The sequence below is a fragment of the Fundulus heteroclitus genome, chromosome 14, assembly GCF_011125445.2.
Source record: "Fundulus heteroclitus isolate FHET01 chromosome 14, MU-UCD_Fhet_4.1, whole genome shotgun sequence".
NCBI classification, from domain to species: Eukaryota; Metazoa; Chordata; class Actinopteri; order Cyprinodontiformes; family Fundulidae; genus Fundulus; species Fundulus heteroclitus.
Window position 1 is genome coordinate 14,017,466 of NC_046374.1, and position 26,537 is coordinate 14,044,002.

Below are 26,537 nucleotides of genomic sequence, written 5' to 3' on the forward strand. Positions count from 1 at the left end.
TTAGTAGAAATCCAGCCGTTCTGTGAAGTTCTCAGAGGTTTCTCAGAGAACATTGATGAACCAACAGCATGATGAAGACCAAGGAACAAAGCAGACAGATCATAGAGGAAGTAGTAAAGGAGTTTAAAGCAGAGTTAGGTTAAAATAAATGATATCCCAGCTGAAACTGAAGCAGCACATAACCTTGAACACACCAGTACCACAGTGAAATACGGTAGTGGCAGCATCATGCTGTGGAGACAAAGTATATCCATAAATGGTCCGGTCGAAGATCAGACCGAAATTTAACCCAGAATTTGAAGCATGAACACTTGAAGCTTGACGTTTACGGAGGCTCTCCATTCAGTCTGACAGAGCTTGAACTATTTTGCAAACAACAATGTGGAAAGCTTTCAGTTTCTTCTTCCACAAAGCTGATGGAGACATACCTTCAGCTGTAACCGCAATGAAAGTGGCTCTACAAAACGTTGATTCACCGGTGGCTAAATACAACACTGCAAGACAAAGTTTCAGACTTTTATTTGTTAAAAAAAAACAGCTATAATATTCTTCCATTTAATGATTGTTAACTACTTTGTTTTGGTCTCTCACATAAAAGTTAAAGTAGTACAAATACTTTTTAAAGGACTGTATAAGCTATTTTCTTGACTTGTTGAGTTTGCTTCCTGAAACTTAAGTATAACTCAAGTGTGTGCATGAAATTAACCGTATAGTTTTTTGTTTTTTTTTAAGAGGAGGGCAGCTTCTTATGAGCTTAACATGAATACTTTTAGTGCTAAAGACATTTATAAATCTGAAGACACAGGTTATACAAACACCTTCTTAGCCGATGTCCCTCATTATTTTAAAGTCAGGGGATTTTTATAGTTTTATATTTGGACATCTCATCAAAGAAGCAAGCGGTGTGCAGACCCTGATGTTTTGGCATCTAACTTTAGTGTAAGGTCCTAAAAAAGGTTGTGTAATATGTGTGTCACATATTTATTCAGTACTTCTGACAGACTGACTAAGCATTCTGGCTTCTTTTAGAGTCATGATTCTCAATCACAGGTGTTGTTCACGTTTGATGGCGGTGCGGCTTATGATGGCATGCTTACTGTGTTGATTTTTCTATTTAAATGCTCTGTTTTTGTCTTTCTCATCATTTCTCCAAAAACCTCACTGAGCCACTTTAAGGTTTTTGCTTTCCTGGTTTGTCTGGTCTTTCTCCCTTTGGGAGTTTAGAGTCTTGTAGTTTTTTTTGTTTGTTTGTTTCTGTGTTGATAAAGATGAGATTATGCAACAGACTATATGGTGAGTGTAATGTCTTTTTCCTCAAATCCAAATCAGACCAGCTGTGAACTTTGCTGATGCAGCTACCGGGTACCGAGGCTAAAAGTTACTTCTACGTAGGTTTTTCTGTGGCACAGAGAGACATGAGGCAGGTGCAATAAATCAGTAGACAATCACCCTTGATATGGGGTAATTCAAAGTGCCTCGAAGGAACAGAGATTAAAAGAAAAAGAAAAACACTTAATATATCAAAAACATGAAGCACCACATAAGACATAAAAACATGACATAATCACAGAAAAGAAATGTTAAAATGAGAAAATTAAGCTAATAAAAAGCTAAGACATGATATAATTGAAATAATAAACCACCTCTGACAGATAAGCTGCAGTAAACTGTAATAGTTTCAGTCCTGATTTAAAGCAGCCAACATTTGTCTTGTTCACAGGAAGTTGTTTCCTGAGCTGGGCATTGAAGCTAAGTCCTGCCTGCCTTTGTTTAGTTCTCGTCCTGAGAAAACAGTGAAGAGGTCTCTATTTGGCTTTTATCTGATCAGTAACTTTGAAATGCGTTTAGGCCCGAGTCCATTCATTCCCTTATCAACAAAATGTGAATTCTATCCTTTTACCAACAGGAGGCCAATGCAATGATTTGGGGATGTATTTAAATATGATCCATTTTACTGGTATTGATCATGACTCTAGGAGCAGATAACTGTTCGATGAGCTGCAACTGTGAGACTGAATTTTTAGAGACCTGTTCAGACACCATTGCAATAGTCTAACTTACTATAAATAATATAATGCACCAGTTTTTCTGCATGCTGTTTTGACAGACAAGTCTTTATTTTGGCTGTTTTCAATTTTGTCATAATCAGGTTTATTAACCTGATTATGACAGGTTAATAAACTCTCCCTGTGGCTCTATGCTTCTCCAGGAGTGAATGCTGCTTGTCGGGACTTTGATGCAATCAACTAGGTTCCCTTATATAGGACATTTTTGACCAATCTGTATAATCTGACCCAGTCTGTATAATATGATTGAATTTGACTTTGTAAAGTGTCTTAAGATGACATGCTTTGTGGATTGGCGCTATATAAATAAAATTGAAATTGAATTAACACTTGACATTTGAGCTATTTGTTGTAATTTAGGTCTGAGTCGGTGATGACGGGTATGTATTTTGCTTGGTCTTTAATCTTTAGGTTTATAGATTCAATTTGAATCCTAACCTCACATGTTGAGACTCTGGACAATAACTAAGCAAATCCTAATCCATCCATTCATGAATATCGTTGATACACTCATTCAGTAGATGCAGTTGACTATGATCAACTGGTGACACATAAATGCCAAGGTTTATGTCATCAGAATAGATATTCAAGGAGATATAGTGGTGCACCATAATCTGAACTAGTGGGATCATACAGAGGATAATTTAAAGTGGCCCAAGAATGGAGCCTAGAGGTCCTTCACATCTGATTTTTGATTCTAAATCAGTTTAGCCCAGTGCCAGACCATCCTGCCCATCTTTCATGTCCATCAGTGAAATGCTATGATCAGCTGCATTGATTGTAGCGCTGACATTTAGGGTCATAGTAGCCAACAAAAGTAGATTACCACCAGCAAGTTGGACAATACGACTGGTCAGCACTTTGAATCATCTTCTTACTGATAAGTGCGTATAAATAAACTTGCCTTGCCTTGCCTGGTCCTCCTGGTCTGATACGACAACACAGGAAAAACCCGGGATAATGACAATGTTAGATCCCAGTGCTGTAGTTTACCTTACTACTTTAAAACAAACAGATTTCTAAAAGTCCCACATTTCTCAAAAGTTACTTAGCAGATATTTCAAAGAGGTATTTTGCCTATTAATTAAGATTTTATCCTGACAGATGCACTGAGGAAAAACAAACAAAACCACAAACTATGTATTAATCGTCCCTTTCACTGAGTTGCATGGTCATGTTCTTTCAAACTGTTTCAAAAAGTAGTATATTGGAGGTAAGTTTAAAATGTTACTTTAAATTCTGCAAACCTATCTTAACTTTAAAAAAGAAATATCTAATGAAATGTTAGGTATAAGGATCAGTTTATTTTAAAAAGGCTGCAAAATGACACTGTGGAACATCTGAAAAAGAAAACTACCAAGTCATTTGAGGGAGAGCAAATGATTTTGCTACTGGCTGCTTCCAATAGCGCCATGTTTTTGTCTGAAAAACCTTGTTCTTGTCATCCCTTAATTTATATTATCGCCACCACTGCTCTTCTTATAATTAAGTTGACTGTTTCCTCTTACTTATGAATGCTCCTAAATTAGTTTCTCTGATAGTGTAACGTTCTGTTGTGGTTTTGGTTTAGCATTATTTCTGTTTCTTGTGTTAGAGTTATGCTTAGCCTGTTTTTGTTATCTGGCCTTTGTTATTAGTTTATTTCAGCCCTTGCCTGTTTAGCCTTATTTCTTACCTTAAGTTTTTGTCTATCAGTCTGTTGCTCCCTTTATTATTTCCACCTGTTTTGGTTAATTAGTCCCGCCCTGCTCTTCTGTTCCGGTCGTCTATTTAAGCCCACCTTTGTTTCTGCTTAGTTGCTGGATTATCTCGTCTCGTCCCTGTCCGTTACCTCATGGTAAGAGCTTTGCAGCCTCTGTTTATGTTATATGTTGTTTACCCCGAATTATCTGTCCTGTTTTTTGAGTCTGTCCCAGCCTTTTTTCACCCTGGAGGATCCGTTATCTTTTTCAATAAAAACCCTTTTGTTTAGCATAAGCTCCGTGTTTGGCTTAACTTTGGATTCACCACATCAAATCATTACAGTATAATCCAGCCACTATGAATCCAAAGCCAACACATCCTCTCCGCACCGGAGGAGCTATGCTTGTCCCGGCCTGCGCTCCATTCACCTCTAGCAACCACTCACCGGATTTCTTCTGTCAGTCCCCTTCACCGCCGTTCAAGCCAGATCCGGACTTTTTTCTGGAGGTTGACGCGGAGGTGATCCAGGAGCTCCGTCCGGACCTTTTTTTGGAGTCGGTCCCATTTCCTTCTCCTGGCGATGAGGCGCATGAATCGCCGCTGGCGTCGGCGGTCCCCTTCCGTCAGGAGGAATCAGTATCTCCGCCAAGCCCATCATCCCGCCGCCGGAGGAAGAGACGACGGCTTGTTGACCACTCCGCCAGCCGTTCTAAGCAGCCGTCAGTTGAGCCTGGTCAGCCTCAAACGGTCGGTGCTGCCCAGCCCTTGCCGGTTGCCCCGTCATCTCCTTCCGCTGCTTCCTGTTCAGCAGACCGGGGTCCTCCACTTCCCTGTCCGACCCCGCCCACAGCTCCTCCTAGTGGTGATGCAGAAGCTGTTCACAAGGAGTTGGAGGACAAAATAAGGACGTTTGCACCCATAATTAAACGCCTCAGGGAGGCTCTTCTCAGTCATTATTCAGAGGAGCTGGAGGGAAAATTAAAGGAGGTTGAGGGACATTATAGATCAGCCCTTCAGGCCTTCTACAGCCGACCTAAACCTGTCCCCGAGGGTCTGGAAGACGCCTCGGCCCCTGAGTCTGTCCCCGAGGATCTGGAAGACGTCTCGGCCCCTGAGTCTGTCCCCGAGGGTCTGGAAGACGCCTCGGCCCCTGAGTCTGTCCCCGAGGATCTGGAAGACGCCTCGGCCCCTGAATCTGTCTCTGAGGATCCGGCCGACGCCTCGGCTCTCGTGAAGCCCAACGAGGGGGTCCAGGAGGATCTGCCTCTGCCCAAGTCCAGAGAGGTGGTCCAGGAGGACCTGCCTCTTCTGACCTGCGACGTGGGAACCCAGAGGGGTCCGCCACGGACGTGCGACGTAGGAACCCAGAGGGGTCCGTCACTGACGTGCGACGTAGGTACCCAGGGGGGTCCGTCGCAGACGTCCGACGTGGGAACCCAGAGGGGTCCGTCGCAGACGTCCGACGTGGGAACCCAGAGGGGTCCGTCGCAGACGTCCGACGTGGGAACCCAGGGGGGTCCGTCGCAGACGTCCGACGTGGGAACCCAGGGGGGTCCGTCGCAGACGTCCGACGTGGGAACCCAGGGGGGTCCGTCGCAGACGTCCGACGTGGGGACCCAGGGGGATCCTTCGTTCTTCGGGCACCCAGGGCCGCCGAAGAGGAAGCAGCAACTGTGGCCTCCTGAAGACTTAGAGCCTCATAGTATTGTGTTTAAGCCAAGACTCCTTATTACCCTCATGGACAGCCAACTCTGGGAGAGACTTTATTGGATGTCCCTTTCTGAGACCCTTCAGGAGCTGATCCTGAGACTCCTGGTGGCTAAGGGTCTGACTTTGGTGCCTGAAACCTGCAGCCCGGGGTCTCCTGAAACCTGCAGCCCGGGGTCTCCTGAAACCTGCAGCCCGGGGTCTCCTGAATCCTGTAGCCCGGGGTCTCCTGAAACCTGTAGCCTGGGGTCTCCTGAAGCCTGTAGCCCGGTGGCCTCTGTAGTCTGTAGTCCTGTGGCCACCTCAGCAGCCTGTAGCCAGGCTCCCACTTTAGCAGCCTGTAGCCAGGCTCCCACTTTAGCAGCCTGTAGCCAGGCTCCCACTTTAGCAGCCTGTAGCCAGGCTTCCCCTCCAGTCGCCTGTAGCCAGGCTTCCCCTCCGGTCGCCTGTCGCCAGGCTCTTTCCTCCGTCGCCTGTAGTCAGGCTCCTTCGTCTGTCGCCTGTAGTCAGGCTCCTTCGTCTGTCGCCTGTAGTCAGGCTCCTTCGTCTGTCGCCTGTAGTCAGGCTCCTTCGTCTGTCGCCTGTAGTCAGGCTCCTTCGTCTGTCGCCTGTAGTCAGGCTCCTTCGTCGGTCGCCTGTAGTCAGGCTCCCCCTTCGGTCGCCTGTAGTCAGGCTCCCCCTTCGGTCGCCTGTAGTCAGGCTCCTTCGTCTGTCGCCTGTAGTCAGGCTCCTTCGTCTGTCGCCTGTAGTCAGGCTCCTTCGTCGGTCGCCTGTAGTCAGGCTCCTTCGTCGGTCGCCTGTAGTCAGGCTCCCCCTTCGGTCGCCTGTAGTCAGGCTCCCCCTTCGGTCGCCTGTAGTCAGGCTCCCCCTTCGGTCGCCTGTAGTCAGGCTCCCTCGTCAGTCGCCTGTAACCAGGCTCCCTCGTCAGTCGCCTGTAACCAGGCTCCTTCGTCAGTCGCCTGTAACCAGGCTCCTTCGTCAGTCGCCTGTAACCAGGCTCCTTCGTCCGTCGCCTGTAGCCAGGCTCTTTCCTCCGTCGCCTGTAGTCAGGCTTCCCCTTCGGTCACCTATAGTCAGGCTTCCCCTTCGGTCGCCTGTAGCCAGACTCCTTTTTCAGTCGCCTGTAGCCAGGCTCCTTTTTCAGTCGCCTGTAGCCAGGCTCCTTTTCCAGTCGCCTGTAGCCAGGCTCCCGCACCAGGAACCAGTGACCAGGCGCCGCCACCTGTAGCCACTAACCAGGCGCCGCCGCCTGTAGCCACTAACCAGGCGCCGCCGCCTGTAGCCACTAACCAGGCGCCGCCGCCTGTAGCCACTAACCAGGCGCCGCCGCCTGTAGCCATTAACACGGCGCCGCCGCCTGTAGCCACTAACCAGGCGCCGCTTCCCGTAGTCTTTAGTCCGGCGCCTTCCGCACCCTGTAGTCCGGCGCCTTCCGCACCCTGTAGTCCAGCGCCTTCCGTACCCTGTAGTCCGCCGCCAGGTTCTATTCTCTTCCTCTTCAGGCCCCGCCAACGGTCTCTGAGAGTCCTGCTCCGCCGCCGGCCTCCTGTCACCCAGTTCCGCCGACGGCCTCCGGAGAAACCGGTCAAGCCTGGGCCGTCCGCCGGAGAACCGGTCAAGCCTGGGCCGTTCGCCAGAGATCCTGTCACGCCGGGGTCGTCCGCCAGAGATCCTGTCACGCCGGGGTCGTCCGCCAGAGATCCTGTCAGGCCGGGGTCGTCCGCCAGAGATCCTGTCACGCCGGGGTCGTCCGCTAGAGAACCTGTCACGCCGGGGCTATCTGCCGGAGAACCTGTCACGTCTGGGCCGTCCGCCGGGACGACCGCCGGAGAACCTGTCACGTCTGGGCCGTCCGCCGGGACGACCGTCGGAGAACCTGTCACGTCTGGGCCGTCCGCCGGGACGACCGCCGGAGAACCTGTCACGTCTGGGCCGTCCGCCGGGACGACCGCTGGAGAACCTGTCACGTCTGGGCCGTCCGCCGGGACGACCGCCGGAGAACCTGTCACGTCTGGGCCGTCCGCCGGGACGACCGCCGGAGAACCTGTCACGTCTGGGCCGTCCGCCGGGACGTCCACCGGAGAACCTGTCACGCCGGGGCCGTCCTCCGGGACGTCCACCGGAGAACCTGTCACGCCGGGGCCGTCCTCCGGGAGGTCCATCAGACTCTTGCTTTTTCTGGATGACTGTCTGTTATGACCTGCCCTTTGAGGGTTGTTTTCTGTTGAGGGACTTGTATTTTCGATATTGTTTTTCTTTTTCAGATTCTGACCCTCCAGCCTGTAACCCCCTCCACCCGCCCGGTTGGACTTTCCTTTTGTTTTGTTTGTACTTTTCGAGACGGTTGAGGGCGTCTAGGATCCGCCCTTGAGGGAGGGGCTCTGTAACGTTCTGTTGTGGTTTTGGTTTAGCATTATTTCTGTTTCTTGTGTTAGAGTTATGCTTAGCCTGTTTTTGTTATCTGGCCTTTGTTATTAGTTTATTTCAGCCCTTGCCTGTTTAGCCTTATTTCTTACCTTAAGTTTTTGTCTATCAGTCTGTTGCTCCCTTTATTATTTCCACCTGTTTTGGTTAATTAGTCCCGCCCTGCTCTTCTGTTCCGGTCGTCTATTTAAGCCCACCTTTGTTTCTGCTTAGTTGCTGGATTATCTCGTCTCGTCCCTGTCCGTTACCTCATGGTAAGAGCTTTGCAGCCTCTGTTTATGTTATATGTTGTTTACCCCGAATTATCTGTCCTGTTTTTTGAGTCTGTCCCAGCCTTTTTTCACCCTGGAGGATCCGTTATCTTTTTCAATAAAAACCCTTTTGTTTAGCATAAGCTCCGTGTTTGGCTTAACTTTGGATTCACCACATCAAATCATTACAGATAGCTCTAAATCACTATTGAGCTTTTGCTTTCTGTATTCAGTCTTGGTATTCAGCTGTTTTCCCCAACTTCGCCAGTGAATCAGTGTTCAAGGCTAGTAACGTAATGAATAAAAAAAAAAAAAATTCTCAACTACTCTTTCATTTGCTTCGAGCATGAGGAAGAATTTCCATCAGGAGCACACAAAACATCACGAAATGCAGTTTCATTTGCCTCTAAGTCAGGCAGTTTTTATAAAGAAAATAACTGTTTACTGAACTTCACCTATGAACCAACAAAAACACCGTTCTAACCTCCACTTAAATTAACCAGAACACACTGATGTTCGTTTTTCATTGCCACCATCACCACTTATTCTGCCAAACTGATATTAACTTCAGGGGTAAACTAATCACAAATCAAAGGGGGACAGATGTGAGCTGGTAGTTTTCCATTCTTTTTTTGTTTGTAATGTACATTTGCTTTTAATGAAAACTATCAGAGTAGCTTGAAAAACTTATTAACATCCTTTGAAAATTTCTTCCATTTTGCCACATTACAAACTCAAACCTTTGGATATTTTTTGAGGTATTCAGAGACAGAGCATTACAAAGTAGTGCGTATGTCTGAAGTGAAAATACAACGATACATAAACTTTCACTAATAAAAAGTGGGATGTATGTTTGTCTTCAGCCCCACTGAGTCAACACTTTGCACAACCACTTCTTCTTGTCCTTTAGGGTATGTCTCAATCAGCTTTGTACATCTAAAAATATTATTATTGCCCAATGTTCTTTGTAACATAGCTGAGTCACAATCAATGGGAAGCATCTATGACCATCATTTTTTTAAAGTCTTGCCCCAGATTTTAATATATATTTAGGTCTGCACCGACTGGACCTTTCCAACACATGAATGTACTTCGATCTAAACTATTCCATTGTGGCTCTGGTTTTATGTTTACGGTCTCTGTCCTGCTGGAAGGTGAACATCTGCAGTCTCAGATTCACTTGCAGCCTCTACCGGAGTTTCCTTAAATATTATTATGCATTTGGGGCCTTCCCATCAACTCTAACCAGCTTCCATCCATCCATTATCTACACCCGCTTGTCTGTGTAGGAGTGCAAGGGGGTCTGGTTCCTGTTTCCTGCAGTCTTTGGGCTAGAAAATCTGACCTTGAGAGATCACCAGTCCATCAAAGGAGAACACAGAGACACACATGACAAACAGAGATCAGTCATCCTAACAGTCATGTTTTGGACATTGGGAGGAAGCCAGATGTCCAAAATGCACACTCAACGCAGAAGGACCCCTTGCTATAAGGCAACTCTGCTACCAACCACGCCACCGTGCACCCTCCAGCTTCCATGTCCCTGCCAAAACAAGCTCCCTCACAGCATGACGCTTCCACCACCGGATGTTGTATTCAGGGTGTTTATCGTCTGCTGCGCACAACAATTTGCATATATGCCTAGGAGTGTAATTTTGCTCTCATCTAACGAAAGCCTCCGCATGTTTGTCGTACCCCCAACAAAGAGTCACCTGCAAACGACACTTTTTTTTTGGCTTTCTTTTTACAACTCTTTTCCAGAAAGCCCTGATTCGTGGAGTGCACGACTCTAAGTTGTTCTGTCGACAGAGTTTCCAACTAGAGCTGAGGATTTCTGGAGCTCCTCCAGAGTAACCATGGACCTCTTGGCTGCTTCTCTGGCTTGTGCGCTCCTTGCCAAGCATCTCGGTTAGGTCAGCGGTCTCTAACTCTTGTCCCTGAGGGCCTGTGTCGTGCAATTTTTTATATGTACCTCTGCATGAACGAGCCTGACTCCAACCTGAGGTCATTAGCAGAGCTCGTTTCATGCTGGTTAGGTAGTTCAGCCCTTTGATTCAGGTGTGTAGGGCAAGGGGCTCGGCTAAAAGTTGCAGGACACCTACAGAAGGTTTTGTCTCAGTAGGTTTGTCGTTGTCATAGTCTTTTATAACGTAACCCTACGTTAAACTTCCCTGACCTGTCTGCTGTCTTCCTCAGTCTTCATAAAGACATTAGCTCACTAATGTTCTCAAATAAACCTTTGAGGCCTCCACATAAAAACTGCACCTACACTTACTAATCAGGGGATTATCTGAAGGTAATTTTATTCAGGGGTATCAAGCTAAGGGTGTTGAATGCAAATGTTAACCGCCTTTTTCAAACCTTTAAACCATGTATCATTTTACTGCAATCACACAATTATGCAGTGTTTAAAGTTGGTTTATCAAATCCTAATAAAATATATTATACTTGGGGTAATAATGTAATGAAAATATCAGGTGTATAAAGGCTTTTGCAAAGCACTGTGTCTGTGATCATGCTGCTGCTGCTCCATGAAGGAAAAGACCCAACTTTAAAAAAAAAACCTAAACAAGCAAGCTCTAAGAAAATCATTTTAATATTCACACTGTATTTAACTTGCTCTGGCCAGATTAATGCCACCAAAACCACCCGTTCGGTACTTTCCATAAACAGAGTTTGTTTTTATCAACTCTGACTGCTGCTGCAGGAAAGGATGAATCACGAAGAACATGATCTCATGTGTGTTTTCATGGTTTGGGCTGGACGGGATCAGATTGTTGGAGAACATATTGTACCATGCCTGCACCCAAGGACGCCGCCACAGCCACGGTGCTGTGACAACAGGCAACTCTCTGGGAAGGAGTGATGAGGGATAACTGGCTCTTCACACAATAAGGCAACTATGAGAAAATAAATGTCTCTCTGTGAGAGAACTAATCCGTCATGAAGCTCTTTTACAACTCTGCTGGTGTACAGTGGCTCGGCAGAGCATAGCCCTAAGAAGGCCAAGTTTTGTGACGAACATAAAGTGGGACCACATGAAATCATTCAAAAACTCGTTTGACCTCAAACGTGACATTTATCCTGTACATTTGTCAACTGAAAAACAGAGCAAATCTTTGAGGACAATCTAAAAATGTTACATAATTCTACTACTCCTTAAACTAATACTTTCTTGAACCATCTTTTAGCCAAACATTAATTTGCAGAAAGGATTAAAAGGATCTTAATGTATATGAAATAACGTCATCAGTCAGGACAGGGGTTAAGAAATCCCAAACTATTAAATAGATACTGTGGCATAGTGAAGACAGTGAAGAATGATTGGATAAAATGTGGGACTAAAGAAAATAGACCTGGTTTCAAGACTGATAATAAAGAGATGAATGAAGCTGGTTGGGAGACCAGTAGCACTGATAGAACTGCAGTGATATCTGAATAAAAACAGCTGTCTTCTTCTTGTGACAATAAATAAAATCCTGTTTTCTCTAAAGGTCCTAGATCTTCAGGTGTCTCTTGCAAAGCTGAAGAAGAAGAGGAATTTCATGTTTCTGCTTCATAGAGGATCCAAACAAAGCTCCGAACCGACAAGGGAGTTGGAAGAGAACGCAAAGTTTTGATGTGTCATGTGTCGTGATTTGTTCTGATGAACCTGAACTCAACCACACACACACAGAAACGTTTTTAAGAGCTTTATTGTAAGTTGGTGAGTAGTGGAGGAGAAATCCTTGGGCAGGTCGACAGTCCATCACAGGATGAGATTTTTTCCATTTCTCCCTTTCTCCAAAACATTCTGATCTTGTGTCATGTTTTTACAGTAATTATTTTTAACACACTTTAATGCATTCAGGTGTTTAACGTTGATAATGCTAAAAGTTGAGGAATGATAACTGAAATATTGCTGTGAAACCTTCCAGGCTTTTAAAAATGGACCCTGAAACTCACGATTTCTGATGTAAATAAGAGGAAGTGTCTGTATATCAGACAACTTAAAATGAGAAACACCCAGTGTGTGTTCATAAAGCTGATAAAACCCACTTCTTTCATTTCACTTGGCATTTAATCTATGAATGTATATAAACATAGTATAAACGTCTAATTTATTGTCTTTGTGTTTTAAGTTTGCACGACTGTTTTCTGTGCGTAAGGGAATTCTTAAACCACAGCGAGTTTTGTACCAAGGCTCAGTTGCAGTTTCTCCATCTTACTTATTGGCACAGGAAACAGAAGTTCCACATATTTACCACAAGGCAGCGTCTGACTTTAAGGTGCTGAGCAGCTCTCAGAAACGTGCACAAATTTGTGTTTGCATGCTAAGACAAATGTTCTGTCCATGCACAGCGGCATCCCTGAATGCAACTTTTATCAGGCATGCGCCGCATGCATACATCCAACGGTGCACTTTTGCAAGCTTTGTACAACGGTTTCATCAAACCTAACGTTGCCACCTCCACTTCTTAACTTCCTGTCGTGTGAAAAGAGAGCTTGTCTGAAAACCACAAACAGAGGTCATGTGACTGAGTAAGTCTGCTGCCATACGCGCTCGGTTTGTGCAGCTCAAATCCTCTTTTCAGATCGGTTAATTGTCGCCTCGTGTCAGTTCTGTGTCATGATGACCCTCGAGACAGTCTTTCTGTAAAAGGACACACAGGAAGCAAAAAAAAAAAAAAAAAAAGAGGAAGAGGAACCAAACGAGGAAAGTGGACAGAGATGGAACCGACAGATGAGAAGGGCATTGCAGCCACAGAAGCAAATGGTGGTGAGTTTACAGCAGTCCTCGTCGCAGGATATTGATGCAAAGCTCGTTCATAACTCTAAGTTTAATGGTGTTTAAGGTGTTATTCTCAACAATGAAACTGGTTAGGGTATGTCAGCGTTAGATTTAATAATAAAAATTTGAACTGAAATTGCGGTTGCAGTGGTGATCTGACTATTGCCACATTTCTTTGTTCTGTGTCACTCAGCTTATCCGGTACGATGCACTGAGGAAGTACTTCTCCCTTTCTTGACAGATGACAGCCTGCAGGCTACCATGGACGTGCGACACCCTCCTGTCTCCCCCGGCTCCCCACCGGCCCTCCCAGAACTGCGAGTGGTCCTGCTGGGAAGAAAGGGGGCCGGCAAGAGCGCTGCAGGGAACACCCTGCTGGGAAGCCTGGGTGGGTTCGAGAGCGGGAAGCCCACAGAGGAGTGCGTGAAAAGGCGAGCGGATGTCGTCGGCAGGAAAGTCACCGTGGTTGACACACCTGGATGGGAGTGGTACTACCCACTCAACAGTACCCCCAACTGGGTGAGGAGGGAAACTCTAAGAAGTGTCACCCTGTGCCCTCCTGGACCTCACGCTGTGCTCCTGGTGGTCCGCTCCTGCTCTTCGGTCACGGACGTCTACATCCAGGAGATAGAGGAGCACCTGGAGCCCCTGGGGAAGGATGTGTGGGAACACACCTTGGTGCTTTTCACCAGGGGGGACGAACTGGGCCTGTCCAGCATGGAGCAGCGGATCCAGACGAGTGGCTCTGGACTCCAAAGGCTCCTCCAGAAGTGCGGCAACCGATACCACATTGTAAATAATTACAATAAGGGAGACGGGGCACAAGTAAAAGAGCTGATAAGGAAGCTGGAGGTGATGGTGGACAGAAAGAAGGGCGTAAAGAGTCATCTGGAGCTGGATCATGGCGTTCTGTTGGGTCTGGAAGCGGATGGGAAGAGGAGAGCCAGGGAGAGGAGGAAGAAGCAGAGGCAGATGGAGGCGCAGATGCAGAGAGGAACCATCAAAGCTGCCCTGATGAGTAAGTCCTTCTGAATGCTTAATGCTTCAACTTCAGAAGAGGTTTCAAGTGCATGAAAACATTAGATTCCATTAGAAACCCTAGAAAACACACAGATGGCCTCCAGATCAGAGTGCCTACAATGCATTTGCTGAGTTAAATAAATTGCACTTCAGTGAGGTGTTAAAACATCAGTCTTTAGGAGTGAAAGACTATCTTGAAAATATATTTTTCATGTAAGGCCCTTTGGCTGTTTTTATTTATCATTTGCGTTTCAAAACCTCTTATTACGTAAGTTACCAGCAACTTCAAGCTGAGAGATCATGCTGGATAACATTTGACTCTAAGAATAAGAAACACTAGAATAATCCCAAAATACAGGAATATTCTTCTTCCTTATTAAAAACATGTACCTTTACATTCCTATAAATAACATCTTACATGTAATGGGTGATGAGAATAAGAAAAACCAACATCCAATATCTAATGCAACAACCTCCAAATGTTTTTAAGAGTTCTGCTGTTAAATGTGTGTATATAACAGGACAGCACTTCATCTTTTGCACACTGTTTTAAGGTTGGAGTATGGGTTATGATCTTTGACCATTCCTTTTGCACAACCTTTCATGTGACCCAGAGCCCTGGATCTTCTCATATGCTCTCCTCTCTTCTTCTTAGGGGTCTCTAAAGGATTTAGGTCTGTAGATGAAGGCTGATTTTCTGTGTGGTGAACCATTTCTGCGTTTCGGCCATATGTTTTATATCATTATCCCCCCTAAATGCTGGATAATGACTCGTTTTAGACCTTTGGGGAAAGTCCACAAGATTTTCATTGAAGATTTCCTGATATTTGAAAGAGTTTTATGCATTTTAACAACGTTCCCTGGGCCTTTAGAAGAGAAACAGGCCCACAGCATCACAGATCTTTCACCATGGGTCTGAAATGCTTTTCTAGAAATTCAGGCTTTGTTGCACGCCAAATCCAACAACAACAAAAAAGGTTATCTCATTCGAACAAATCCCACCGTTGCAGTTAAAGTCCCAGGAGAGTTTAGCAAACTTCACATGTGTACCTTTGTGATATTATGATAAAACGCTTCCAAAAGAACCGATGACAATGTAGATTGAGTTGAATGTTGACCTGGTGACCCAAAAATGTCACTCTTTGGTGCAGTTTTCTGGCCGTGAGCCTCTATAGACCTTTAAAAAAAATACTAGCTCCTTGCCCAATCCTTTTTGTCAATGTTACAGATGCTTTAAATGTTTAAATTATTGCTCTGACTGTTGATATGGGACATTTTACTATCTTATTTACTTGAATAAGATAACTTTATTGTCCATCACATCTCCTGAGATGGAGATTTCTCTCTGATATGTAAGGGATAATGCCTGACGAGGTGTCCTTTATCTGAAATTAATGGATGACGCGGAGCCGTGAACCGTCCGACACGAAGCGGAGGACGATTGCTTCCGCAAAGTCCATTCATTTCTGAAAATGGACGCCTCAAAGGGCATTATCCCGCTTATACCATGGTCACTTATGAAAGAAATATTAAATCAATTATTAATACTTTTATATTTTTTTCACCGTTAAAATCGTTTTTCACAAGAAGCGGCTGAGAGAACAATTTAATGTCTCTCGTTGTGACGAGTTGCCAAGGTAACCAGCATCATCTCGCCGTTACCAGCTAACGATTGAACCAGCGCAATAATTTATTACAATCAGGCTATTTGACCAGAACTTCTTTATAGGTTACCATAACACTTCCTGATGGACACCTTGCAGCCAATCAGAATTGAGTATTCACCCAGACCATGGTATAAGTGGCAACGATTCATACATGAAGTGAACATAATTTAAAAAGCATAGCTAAGAGAACAGCACTTCTGAAAAACAGTATCTTAACACACTTAAAAGTCAATGCGCCTGGAAAAAAGTTTCATAAACGACAACATTAAAGCGAATAAATTAGTGAATAAATTAGGTGATACCCACAATGGTCTGAGCAGTACTCACTGAAAATGTTCCTTAGTCAGAATGGTCACAGCAGAGGGAGTGAAAGAGTTTTTGTTTGTCTTTGTTAATGGGGCTCTTAGTCTCCTGCTAGATGACAGAGGACAGGTTGGGTTTTTGGTAATTATTGGCTCGTTCGACTACCTGATTCAGCTTGTCCTCGTCTTTGACTAAGAGATCTCCAGACCAGGAAACCATGTTAAAAGACAATTTCACCCACTTCCTCTATACACCCATTTGTAAGGTGTGCCTGCTAACATTTAAACAATTTAACTTCCTTAAAAGAAAGAGAGACTGTCTAGCCTTCCTATAAACGCAGTCTAAACACTAATGTAAAACTGTTGATATCTAAAACCTGTAACCTGCTCCACTTCCTGCCCTCTTATGACAATCGGCCTGAAAGGAGGTCTGGCTTCTGCCGCTCCCAACCTTCCTTCCAGACATCACTCTCCATGTTCTCCTGTCTTTCCCACTTTGATGAGTGGCCAAGTGAAATGGACTCATATGTCAAGTAATATTCATATACTTTAAAAAGGAAAAGTATACATAAAAACTGCCTCAGTTGCATTTATTTTAACGCAATTGTCAACGGACCAACAATTGTGGCACAAGAGATAAAAAAAATCAACTTCCTAACTTGGGGTTATTTTTTTCCACTGAATAAATGTGCTCAATTAAAGGGTTTTAAACTGTTTTAGTATGAAATCAGAACCATTGATCACCAGTGGGGAGAGGCGATGTCTCCCTCCTTCTTGGTGACCGCAGGGTCCCTGGTTCAAACACTCTACGGACACCACACAGTAGCACCCTACTGCCAAAAGAGATGGGTTAAAAGCAGAGGATACCTTTCATTTGAGTGTATGTTGCAATGACAAAATCAAGGGGATCATTGTTGTGCTATAAATGTCATTCTGAACAAGCCACTCCTTCTTCACCACAGTACTCAAAAATAGCCAAATACTCCTCTGAAGAAACTGTTCTGGTAAAAAATGCAACCTTTGTATCTTATCACAAACATTAGCAACTAAAAAAATATATTTAATCTGTTGAGTACAGTTAAATAGAGTCACCTTATTTACCACCGAGGGGTAATTGAGTGAGCTTAGAGCAGACATAAATTGATGTAAAAATTGGAAACACACTATAACAAAGAAAAAAAAGATATCAATAAAATCTGAAAGAGGCCTACAGATCAGAAATGAATAACAATAAAAGCAGGGAGTCTTGTGTTTTTATTAAAAATAATCGATTAGATGGGAATCTTATACCTGTTTGTATTTTAGATTTTAAACTAGGGCTAATCCTATAAAAGACAGTGAAATAGGCTTTTAAGCTTCAGGGTCATTAGCCTGCCACAGTGCACAGCCATAGTTTCTTACTGTGTTTAAATGGTGTAAACTCCCCATTGACTGGACATGAAACTAAGTAAAAGAAAGCAAGTTTGGGTCATGATTATTTTTTTGCAGTGGTCATGGTAATCACCAGGTCACGCCAACCTGAGCTATAAGTGAAAACTGCCATTTTAAGTGGTCATACATATTTTTACAAGATTTGCTACTGCTGGAAAGGTTCCTGTACGTTAAACTTAGCCCTATCAATAGTAGGTAATATCTCTAATCAAAATGCTTAGAAATCTGCAGAATTTTTTTTAATTTCTTAAGAAATTTAACTCGGTAACCTTTAGAGCATAAAGGTGATTTCAGACTGAAGACAGCAAAGTATCATCTGCGAAGTAGTGACACATGAAGCCATGTTAACACCCTCGTGTTAACACTGCGCCACACCTCACACAATGAGCAGAGAAAAACAGCTAAGTGGGTGCTGGTCGAAGGAGTTTTCCGCTTAAAAGTACAAATATTTCCACTCAGAGTACTACTGTTGGTATTTTTTATTGTAGAAAGCTGTTTTTACAGGAGTAACACAGAACATAAAGGAGCTAGTCCCGGACAATGATGCTGTTTGAGCTGGTTCAAGTTCATCGCACATCCTCATCAGATTTAGTCTGTTCTGTATTAAACAGACTTTCAGGAAATAGTTAACTGCCTGTACTTGTACACTGCTTTATCAAGTTGAGAGGACTCCAAAGTGCTTCACGCTACATTCAGTAATTCACAAGCTACTTCTGTGGCCACAGGTGCCCTGGGGCAGACTGACAGAGGTGAGGCTGCTATACATCAGCACCACCAGGCCCTCTGACCACCAGCAACACAGGTGAAGCGTCTTGCCCCAGGCCTGTTCACAGGCAACCTGTGGGTTACCGGACAAGGTCCCTAGCTGCTGTGCCACTGTCACCCCAGTGGTGCAGGAGGTGGATCAGAGCTATGTGACTAAATTTGAGCTTAAAGTAATCCTTGAAAGAGACAGGTTAACCTCTGCTTAGTATCACTTGTGAAATGGAGCACAGGTGGTTATGCAGCATGGAGTATTTATATCTAAATGAAGATCCATTTACACTACAGAGGCCAGCCAGAAGAGCACTTGTGAGGCAAGGCAAGGCAAGGCAAATTTATGTATATAGCACAATTCAGTACAGAGACAATGCAAAGTAATTTACATGATTAAAATATAGGAAAATAAAACAGAATAAAAGCAAGTAGGAATAAAATGTAGAAACAAAATAGAACATTAAAAACAGTTGGACTAAAAAAGTTTAACTAATGATGTTTCAGTAGAACAGTTTAACTAGAACATTCAAAGGCAATCCTAAACAAATGTGTTTTTGTGGACAGCAGTAATCCTCTGAAACTCTGATAAAAAAGACATTTGATTAAAAAAACATTCTGGGTTTTCATGAAGAAAATTAGACTAAAAGGCTCTGCTGCTTGGGCTAATGAGGCTTGAGATAGGTCTTCTCAGTAGGACTTCATGGTGTCAGACTAACAAAAAACAAATTTAACCCATGCTTAGGCAAGCTTCTTTAATACCCAACTTTAACAAGTCCAGATTAGGCCTACTCCTGGCTTAATTTAATTTAATTTTATGTGAAATCAGCCTGTAGTGTCATTTATTTTCTGCCACACCTCTATTGGTTTAAGGTAACAGCTGTCAAAGTGTAAGTTTTAGATAAAGTGTATTTGATATGTTAGGATCAAATCACCGCTTTTTTATTTATTTATTGTTTAAGACTTTGAATGCTGGTGAGTGAATTCTGGTAAACTATTGCACAATACTGTAACATCAGAACCATCTACAATAAAAACCAGATTTCACCAGATTCAACTACATTACCATGACTTTAAATGATTTGAGGAAGCCTAGATGATAACTGGTGAAAATTCTCAATAATCCAGGTCATGGTCATTCCAAAACAAAGTAAAAAACAAAGCAACTGGACTTGTTTTCCGTAGTAGAAGACGTTTCGCTTCCTCTTTACTTTTTTTTGGAATGACCTAGATGATAACGTTACAGCTTTGGAAGCTTCTGATTCACAACATTTGAGCTAATCGAAGGCACAGCGTTAGATTTCTTTTTTTAGGCAACGCCTCAAAAACGCTGCGTCTTCATGTGACATCATGGAAAATCCAAAGAAATCAAGAAAGACTTCAGTAAAAGCAGCTGTGGATCCCCACTAGCCTGGTTCATCCTTGGATACAATTTCCAGACACCTGAAGCTGATATGTTCGTTAAACCAGTGGGAATGTCCAGCCTTCATACTATTTAAGAAGAATAGTATAAAGTGTATAGTATTAGTTTGTTTAGGAGAAAAATTGTGTAGCATCACCAGTACATCACCATTATCCACAGTGAAGCCAATCCTGCACTAACATGACCTTAAAGGCCACTCAGCAAGGAAGAAAGTGTCTCAATAAGCAACATAAAATGCCAGACCACAGGTTGCAAATGCAGACAGGGCTAAAGAATTCAATTTTGGAGACAGGTCCTGTGGTCCAATGAAACTAAATCTGAAGAGTTTGACTGATTGTTACCTTTGGAGGACCAAGGGGAGGCTTGCAAGCTTCCCAGCTGTGAAGTATGGGAGTGGCAGCATCATGCTTTGGGGTGTTAGGAGGGACTGGTAAAATTAACAAAACAAATGACATCATGAGAAAAGAGCTGAAATAATCCTTAGGCTGCGTTTAGTACCTGAAAATGCCTTTTCAAGCATTTGGTACCTGAAAATGAAATGCAAAAGTAGAAAATGGCGAAGTGACCAAATGTCCGGCACCCATTTTTGTTATGGCGCCGTGACAAAACAGAGTGACGTAAGTTTGTATTTATCCTCTTCCCAGGTGACGGACCCCAGGGCTCAGAGCTGGATGCACACCAGTCCTTCTCCAAGACTTCTCGACGGCTTCCCGAGGTCCGACTGGTTCTGCTGGGAGAGCGCGAAACTGGGAAGAGTTGTGCCGGCAACGCCATCCTGGGGAAGACGGGCTTCTTCCAAGCAGGAGTGGTGACCGAAGAGTGTGTGCGCCAGCAGGCGGAGGTGGCCAGGGCAATGGTGACCGTGGTGGATACGCCAGGCTGGGAGGCAGGAGTGGCCGGTGCAACGCCGGAGCGGGTCAAGCGGGAGATCATGTGCAGCGTGGCTCTGTGCCCCCCCGGGCCTCACGCCCTGCTGCTGACGCTGAGGGTGGACACCCTGGTGAGGGCGGGACACGTCAAGGAGCACCTGGAGCTTCTTGGCGAGGGCGTGTGGAGACACACCATCCTGCTGTTCACCCACGGCGACCAGCTCCGCGAGGGCGTGGACATCGAGCAGCACATTCAGAGCGGGGGCAGGGACCTGCAGGGGCTGCTGGAGAAGTGCAGGGGCAGGTACCACGTGATCGGCAGCGGGGAAGGAGGAGGACGAGGCAGCGGGGGCTCGGCCAAGGTGACAGAGCTCCTGGAGAAGGTGGAGAAGATGGCGACGATGAACAGGTGCGAGGCCTTCTCCTGCGTGGTGCAGGAGGTCAGGGATCTGAGCCTCCAGAGAAACGAGAAGTTCAACCAGCGGCTGAAGGAGATAGGAGACAAGATGGTCCGCCAGGAGGCCGAGCTGAAGAAGATGAGGGACAGGGAGGTGAAGAGCATCAGGTGGTTCTTCGATAGGAAGAAGAAGGTGAAGTCCCCAGGGAAGGCCGACGTTCAACGAGAGGAGGAGGAGGATGAGGACAGGAGGGTCGGGGAGATAAGAAACGACTTTGGCGACCTGGAGGAGAGGATGCGCTGGCTGACGGAGGACAGAGAGAGGGAGATTCAGGACCTTACCCTTGAAAACGAGCGAATCCGATTCAGTCTAAACCAACGTCAACAGGAGAAGCGCGAAGCAGAGCGGAACCTGGAGCTAAAAGAGAGGGAGATCGAGGAGCTGAAGGAGAGGACAGACGAGCAGCAGCTGAAACTTCTCGACCTCGAACGCGCCTGCGTTGAATCTGATCACGAGAGGAGGCGAAGAGAGGATGAGATCAGAGCAGAGAAACAAGAATGGGTGAAAAATCTGAAGGAGAAGGAGCAAACTGTGGAGGCGCTCAAGAAGGAGAGAGCAGAGTGGATTGAAAGGTTTGAAGCTTTGCAAGTAAAAATGGAGCAGACCGGAACACACTATGATGATTTGCTTAGAGAAGAAGGAGAGAAAATCAGCGAGATGGCACGGGGGGAGGAAAAACTGAAGCAAGAGATGGAAAATAAAGACAAACTGCTGGAAGAACTGAGCAGGAAAGCTACAGAGGAAAAGCGGACAATGCTGGAAAACTTTAAAATGTTGGAAAAAAGCACAGAGAGGCTGAAACTGCAACATAAGCAAGAATTAGAGGAGAAAGAAGCCGAGATAAAAGAGGCAAAGCTGCAACATCAAGAGGAGATGGTCAAAAAAATGACAGAGAGCGAAAAGAACATGGAGACAATGAAGCTTCAGCAGGAACAAGAGGTCTGTAAGATGATGAAGGAAAAAACGAATGACATAGAGAGACTCAAACACCTGCATGAGGAAAGAATTATGAACATGATGCAAGAGCAAGACAAAAAGATAACCGAGTTAAATAAGACATTTACACAAGAAAAGAGTGAACTTTTAGAGACACAAAAGAGAGAAATAGCAGAAATGAAACAACTTGTCGTTCATATGGAAGAAAATGTGAAGGAAAGTGAAAAGAACAACGAACTGATTCATCTACGGCACAAAAAAGAGATGGAAGTTCATGTTGAGGAGACAGAAAAGCAGCTGGAGGCCCTAAAACTGAAACACCAAGAAGAAATGGCAACAAAAATAAATGAAATGGTTAAACGAATGGAGGGAAGAGAAGCGGACCACAAGAAGGAAGTTGATAAACTAGTCAAAGAGAAGGAAGAGGAAGTCAAAAACGCTAAACGAGAACACGCGGAAATACTACACGATCTAGAGCGAGAGAGACAAAGAGAAACTGAGGAGCTGAAGCGACTAATCGATGAAGGAGAGCAGGAAAAACAGAGACAGATCAAAGGTTTAAAGGAAGAGTTGGCGGCCCAAACTGAAGAAACTCAGCGAGGACAGGCGAGGATGCGGGAGGATCTGCAGCAGAGCCAGAAGGAGATTGAAAAAGTCAAATGTGAATTAAAAAACGAAATCAAAAACAGGGCGGCGGATACAGAAAGACACGAGAAAGACGTGCTGCAAAAAGAGAAAGAGGTGGAGGAAATGAAAGAGAAGTTCAGAGAAATGAAGGAAACCCTGCTTCAGAAAGAGGAAAGAGAGAAAGAGCTTCTGAGTGAGATAAGAAACAGAGAAACAGAGAGAGACAGGTACAAGAGAGAGTTGGAGCAAAGGACAGAGGAGGTGAAGGAGAAGGTCAAAGAAATGAAGGAGAAGCTGCAGCAAACAGAGGAAAGAGAGAAGCATCTTTTAAATGAGATCGAAGCAGTGGAGCAACGGCTAAAAGAAAAAGACATGGAAACTGAGGAGATTAAATTAACTGTTAAAGAAATGAAGGAAGCGATCCGAGAAAAGGAAGAGAAGGAGCTTGATTATTTGGAGTGCAAGAAAGACACAGAGCAAATGCTGAAGAGGAAAGAACAAGAAACCGAAGAGATGAAGGGCCAAATAGCAGCTCTGGAGCAACTCTTGCAGCAGGAAAAGGAGCAAAAAGAAAGAGACAGCCTGAGCCACAAGAAGCAGATGCAGCAAACTTTGGAGGAAAGCGGCAGAGCGATCGAAAAGCTGCAACAGCACATAAAGGACATCGACGAGATTCTGCAGAGGAAGGAAGAGGAGCGAGGGGAGATCATCCTGAACCAGAAGAAAGAGGCCGAGCAGCGGCTGCAGGACACCGAGCGCAGGATGCAGGAGATGAGGCGAGAGCTTCTGGAGGACATGGAGAACAAGCTGAAGGAGAAGGAGCTGGAGATCGAAGGCATCAAACGGCAGGCGGCCTCCGGCGAGGCGAGATGGAGGGAGGAGCTGAAGAGGACGGAGGAGAGAGGAGCCAACGAGACAAACAAGCTCCTGGAGATCATCGAGAAGAAAACCGAAGAGACGACACGAGCCGAACGACTTCTCGCCGAGAAAGAGGGGGAGGTGGAGGAGCTGAAAAAACTCTGCGCGACCTGCTTTAAGGACATAGAAGAGTTGAGAGACAGCAATGAAAGCAACGCCAGGAGCATGGCCGAGATGCGGCAACGCCACGCGGAGCAGGAGGCAGAAACGTTGGAAAGGCTGCAGGGGAAAGACGAAGAGCTCAAAGATCTGCTGCAGAAAGACAAAGAGAACGAGAAGGAGGTGGTCCAGCTGAGGCTGACCATCGAGCAGACTAAATCAGAGCTGAAGGAGCTCACCGAGAGGATGGAGAGGGAGATGATGAGCATGATTCAGGAGTACGAAAAGGAGCTCCAAGGGAAAACGGAGAGCATAGAGGCGATGACGCGGGAGAAGGAGAGCCACGTGGGTCGGTTGGAGCGAAGCGTTCAGGCCCTCACCAAGAAATATGAGGAGAGCCAGGAGAGAGTGGAGCAGCTTCAAGAGCAAAACGAGAAGATGAGAAAAGAGGCCGAGAACGTCTGCATCAAGGGCGAGGAGGCGAGGAAGAAGAGCGAGGAAGAGGTCAGGGAGCATCGGGCGGCATGGGAGGAGAAAGTGAAGAGCGTAGAAGCTATCGTCATGGAGAGAGACTCGGAGGTGAGAGCGTTACGGCAAGCCAATGACGAACTTCGAGGAGAGGTGGAGGAGATTAAAGCGAGGGAAGAGAGGAGCAGGATCCAGATAAGTGAGCTGATGGAGAAGGAGAAAGAGCGGGCGGAGAAATACGACGAAGAGCGTCTAGAAAGGGAGAAATTAGCCGAGGCCAGAGAGCAAGCGGTGAGGAGGGAGGAAGAGGAGTTGAGCAACAGACGAAACGACCTCGACGCTAAACAGGAAGAGCTGCTTGAAACGGAGATCAAGCTGAAAAGTAAGGAGTCAGCGCTTCAGAAACTCCAAACTAGTCTGGAGATAAGGCAGAAAGAAGCAGAGGAAAGGGATAACGACAGGAAAGAGTTGGCCTTAAGGCAACAGGTCATCGAGATGAAAGAGAAGGAGCTGGACGCTTTGCTCGGAGCGCTGGAGGGCAAGCAGCGAGAGCTGAGCTCACACGGCCAGGACCTCCAGAAGAAGGTCAGGGGCCTGAAGGACCAAGGGAAGGAGCTGAAGGACCGAGAGTGCCACCTGAAGAACGAGGAGCAGGAGCTGCTCAACTGGAAGTCCGAGCTGCTGATGCAAAACGAGCTGGTCAACTGCACGACTCAGGAGCTGGAGGAGATACGCAGGGACATGGCTTTGCTGAAGGAGGAGCTCCGCGCCAGGGAGAAAAAGCTGAAGGAGTCGCTCAGAAATATGAGCAAGTGGGAGCAGGAGCTGAGGGAACGAGAGGAAGAGCTGGTCAGGAGGGAGCAAAGGTCTGACGATAGCGCTGATCAAAGGGATTCTTCGCATGTCCTGGCTGAAGATAGCTTGCCTTTGATGCACCAGGAGGTCAACGGGGAGCGGGCGAAGGCGAGAGGAGGAGAGTCAGGCGAAGAGACCGGTAGACCTGCAGAGACGAGCAAATGTTACATTGAAACACTTTCAGAAACGAAACAGCAGGGAAGCAACCATATCAACAGCTTCGGGTCTCCGCCAAACCACAGAGATTTGAAGGTGATGCTCCTGGGAGAGACGTGGTCGTCCCGCTCCCCGGCCGGAGTCACCATCTTGGGCGGAGACGCGCCTACGCTGGACGGCTCCGGCTTCAGGCCGTGGAGAGGCCAGATAGCCGGGAGACGGCTGGCGGTCGCGGAGCCGCTGGGCCTGAGGTGGCGAGACGGACCCGACCCGACCGACGCCGCGCAGCGCCAGGGCATCCTGGACGGCGCGTCCTGGTGCCGGCCGGGCGCCGACGTGGTCCTCCTCCTGGTGCCTGCCTTCCTGACCTGCACGCGCAAGTACCGGAGGGCGGCGGAGGAGCACGTGGGCCTGCTGGGGGAGGGCGTCTGGAGGCGCACGCTGGTGCTGTTCACCTGGGGGGAGATCCTGGGAGAGAGCGCCGAGCAGCACATCCTGAGGAACGGGGAGCTGACGGGGCTGGTGGAGAGGTGCGGGGGCAGGTACCACGTGCTGACGAGCAAACAGAGCAACTCGGCGATGGAGGGACTACTCGAAAAGATGGAAGATGTAGCAGATTTTACCGCAGCAATGTGAGGACTGAATGATTGACCCCCTATGATGAGCTTTTTCGTGTGTGTTTAAGTAAATATGTCTGAATAATACCAATTGAAACGGACCGGTCTGCCACACCAACCTGTATTTAAGTTTTAATTATACTTGTTCTATTAAATAGGTCACAAATGAAAAATTTGAGTGGAGTAAATTTATTGTCAGGTTAAAATTTTTAAAAAATGTGAAAGGCTGCAAACTGCGAGAGGAAGGAAGTATTCACGTCAGTAAAGCACACAAAAAAAATGCACTCGTCTCTGCTTCATCGACATCCTGTTTCCTGAATGTTTCATAACGTCTTATCATTCATTCATTTATTAAAAAAAAAAAAATGAATAAGTTGTAACGCGTGATTCACCAGGGAATCCTCGTCTGACCTCCAGCCCGCCGTCCTCCTCGTCTCCACTAGATGGAGACCTTGAGTCGGTGTAGGCTTTCCCTCCCGCAGGACTAAATGTATCACTGCTGAAAGTCACAAATGGTAAAAAACATGATGGTAAAAGTATAATGAAGCCCCGTCAAACACGTTTCAACTGTGTGTTGCGGTTTTCTGTGTAATGGTTACTTTTAAAAGGGAAAGAGCACACAAAGCCCGACTAAAGCAGGCCCCTGTGCTTCATCTTGACTTGAGGCATTTCAGGAGAAACCGTCTCGCAATTATAACCCCAGGGGAGCCAGCCTCACACTGAGAGGACCCCTGCTTTGACAAGTAAATTATGACTCTTGATGAGAGCATCGCGCCTCTTTCAAAATGCAATTTCTGACAGCCGGGAAAATGCAAGGGGGGGGGGGGGGGGATACATACAACAACTTCCATCATCATCTGCGGAGCCACATACAACATCCAAAAAACACTCGTGTGCAATCATCAGACTAATAATTATGGAGTGTGAGTGCTGGTCTGAATCCAACATGGCAACTGTGGTCTTTTTTTTTTTTTTTCTACCTATAATCTGTCCATTCAGTATGAGCTGCCTTTAGAGGCAAGATGAGAGGGTGTTG

General features: G+C 45.9%; 1 protein-coding gene across 2 annotated transcripts; it reads left to right on the forward strand.

Moving 5' to 3' along the window:
- Positions 1–12,722: 12,722 nt before the first annotated feature.
- Positions 12,723–25,674, forward strand: si:dkey-185m8.2 (trichohyalin). Of its 2 annotated transcripts, none has more exons than XM_012854444.3 (3): positions 12,723–12,890; positions 13,096–13,920; positions 20,143–25,674. In XM_012854444.3, the coding sequence occupies exons 1-3, from the start codon at positions 12,842–12,844 to the stop codon at positions 25,518–25,520; spliced, it is 6,252 nt and encodes a 2,083-aa protein (XP_012709898.2). In that variant the 5' UTR covers positions 12,723–12,841; the 3' UTR covers positions 25,521–25,674. The 2 variants fall into 2 exon arrangements, with proteins under 2 accessions (XP_012709898.2, XP_036002229.1); XM_036146336.1 differs by having other exon boundaries at positions 13,144–13,920.
- Positions 25,675–26,537: the final 863 nt, after the last annotated feature.